Genomic DNA, 2097 nt, shown 5'->3' with positions numbered 1-2097 from the left:
GGGGGGTGTGGGGAGGGTGTCTTGCCACCATGGAGGGGGGAGGGGGTCCCTCCCGTCCCACTCGTGGGCTGCGAGTGACTGTGGGGACCCCATCAGCGCATCTTCTCCGGGGAGGAAGGAGGAGGAACCCCTCGGGTGGGTGGAGGAGGAGGAGGAGGACACAGTCGCCCATCCTCAGCCCAGAGGGTCCACGTGGACCTTCTCTGCCTGGTGACGCTCAATTGGGCCACAACAACCCCCGGCGTGGCTACAGGTGGCCGGAGAGCGGCCGGTCAGAGAGGGACTGGGGGGTTAATCTCGTGGCCAGAGAAGGGCAACGGAGCTGGGGCAGGGTCTGGAGCACTGGGCAGCGGCTGGGGGAACTGGGGGAGCTGGGAAGGGCCAAGGGGAGGGTCATGGTTGGGCTGGAGGAGCTTCAAGGGCTTTTCCAAGGCGGGTGATGCTGCGAAATCTCTTTGCCGTGGCCTTTTCCTGTGGCCTTGTGCCCCGTGAGCTGCATCAGTGTGAGGTTGTTTCCTGGGGTCACCCCCGCCCTGTTGCGGTACCCCCTGGAGCCGCTGAGCAGCCTCAGAGGGTTCACAAGAACTTTGGCCAAGGTTTGGCCCCTCACTAAGGTTTTGGCTCTCGGTTCCTCCAGGCGACGGGATGGCGGACGGGAAGGAAAACGGCCTGGAGGAGGTGGAAGGGGCTGAGCTGGTTTGGGACCTGTCGGAGGTGGTCATCCCCCCAGAGCCGAGCCCGGCGGCGCAGCGCGAGGCTGAGACTCAACCCCAAGGCTCTGAAGATCCAAACGCCACCACCCACGGGCGCCCATCGCGGAGGAAGGGCGGTCGTGGGAGGCGTTCAACCGAGAAACCCTACGGCCGCAGTAAGAGCGGGGTCACCCCGGAGCCCCCCTATAGCTGTTTGGAGTGCGGGAAGATCTTCAGTCGGAGGTCCTTCCTCATCCCCCACCAGCGCATCCACACGGGTGAAAAACCCTTCACCTGCCACGAGTGCGGGAAGGGTTTCCGGGTTGGGTCGGCTCTCAACAAGCATCAACGGATCCACACGGGCGAGAAACCCTACAAGTGCTCGGACTGCGGGAGGCGTTTCCGCCTCACCTCCACCCTCAGCGCCCATCGGAAGATCCACACCGGGGAGAAACCTTACGTCTGCCTCGTTTGCGGGAAGACGTTTCGGTTGAGTACGTATCTGGTGGCCCACGAAGCCACCCACAGCTTGGACAATCCCTTTCGGTGTCTCGCGTGCGGGAAGAGCTTCAGCTTGAGACGGTACTTGGCCATTCACCAGCGGATCCATACGGGAGAGAAACCGTTCAAGTGCTCGGTGTGCGGGAAAGGCTTCAGCCGGAGATCGATCCTGATCGTTCACCAGCGGGTTCACACCGGGGAAAAACCCTACAAATGCCCCGAATGCGGGAAGAGCTTCATCATGAGTTCAGACCTCGTCGCCCATCGGAGGATCCACAGCGGGGAGAAACCCTACAACTGTCTCAACTGCGATAAAAGCTTTCGGCTGAGCTCCCACCTTACGAGACACCAGCGAAGCCACACCGGGGAGAGACCGTATAAGTGTCTGGATTGTGGGCAAAGCTACACAGACAGCTCCGGCCTCATCAAACACAAGAAGGTCCACGTGCGGAAGAAGCAAAGGACATCTCCGGGAGCCCAGCCGGGGGAGGGACGTTATAAATGTCCCTATTGTAGCAAGAGCTTCCACGCCAAGTCAACTCTGGTCCTTCACCGGGCCACCCACGTCGGAGAGAGACCCTATAGGTGCTCCAAGTGCGAGAAGAGCTTCAGGCACAGCGCCACCCTCCTGAAACACCAACGGATCCACACGGGGGAGAGACCCTTCAAGTGTCCCGACTGCGACAAGTGCTACAACGATGGCTCAACCCTTCGGAGACACCGGAGAAGCCACACCGAGGAGAAACCCTTTAAGTGTCCCACTTGCGGGGAATGTTTCGGGGCCGTCGAGGCTCTCCTGAAGCATCAGCGGTTCCACACCGAGGGGAGGCCTTACAGATGTTCCGACTGCGGGAAAAACTTCCAGTCGAATTTTCTCCTCGTCACCCACCGCCGGATCCACACG

General features: G+C 61.2%; 1 protein-coding gene across 1 annotated transcript; it reads left to right on the top strand.

Moving 5' to 3' along the window:
* Positions 1-378: 378 nt before the first annotated feature.
* LOC113490597 (zinc finger protein 501-like) lies at positions 379-2094 on the top strand (the record flags this gene model as incomplete). Its single annotated transcript, XM_026867118.1, has 1 exon — positions 379-2094. A coding segment is annotated over exon 1 (1449 nt), but the record flags the coding sequence as incomplete, so codon positions are not given.
* Positions 2095-2097: the final 3 nt, after the last annotated feature.

Source organism: Athene cunicularia, unplaced genomic scaffold, assembly GCF_003259725.1.
Source record: "Athene cunicularia isolate RWA unplaced genomic scaffold, athCun1 SCF_162, whole genome shotgun sequence".
NCBI lineage: Eukaryota > Metazoa > Chordata > Aves > Strigiformes > Strigidae > Athene > Athene cunicularia.
This window is presented reverse-complemented; position numbering and strand designations above follow the sequence as displayed.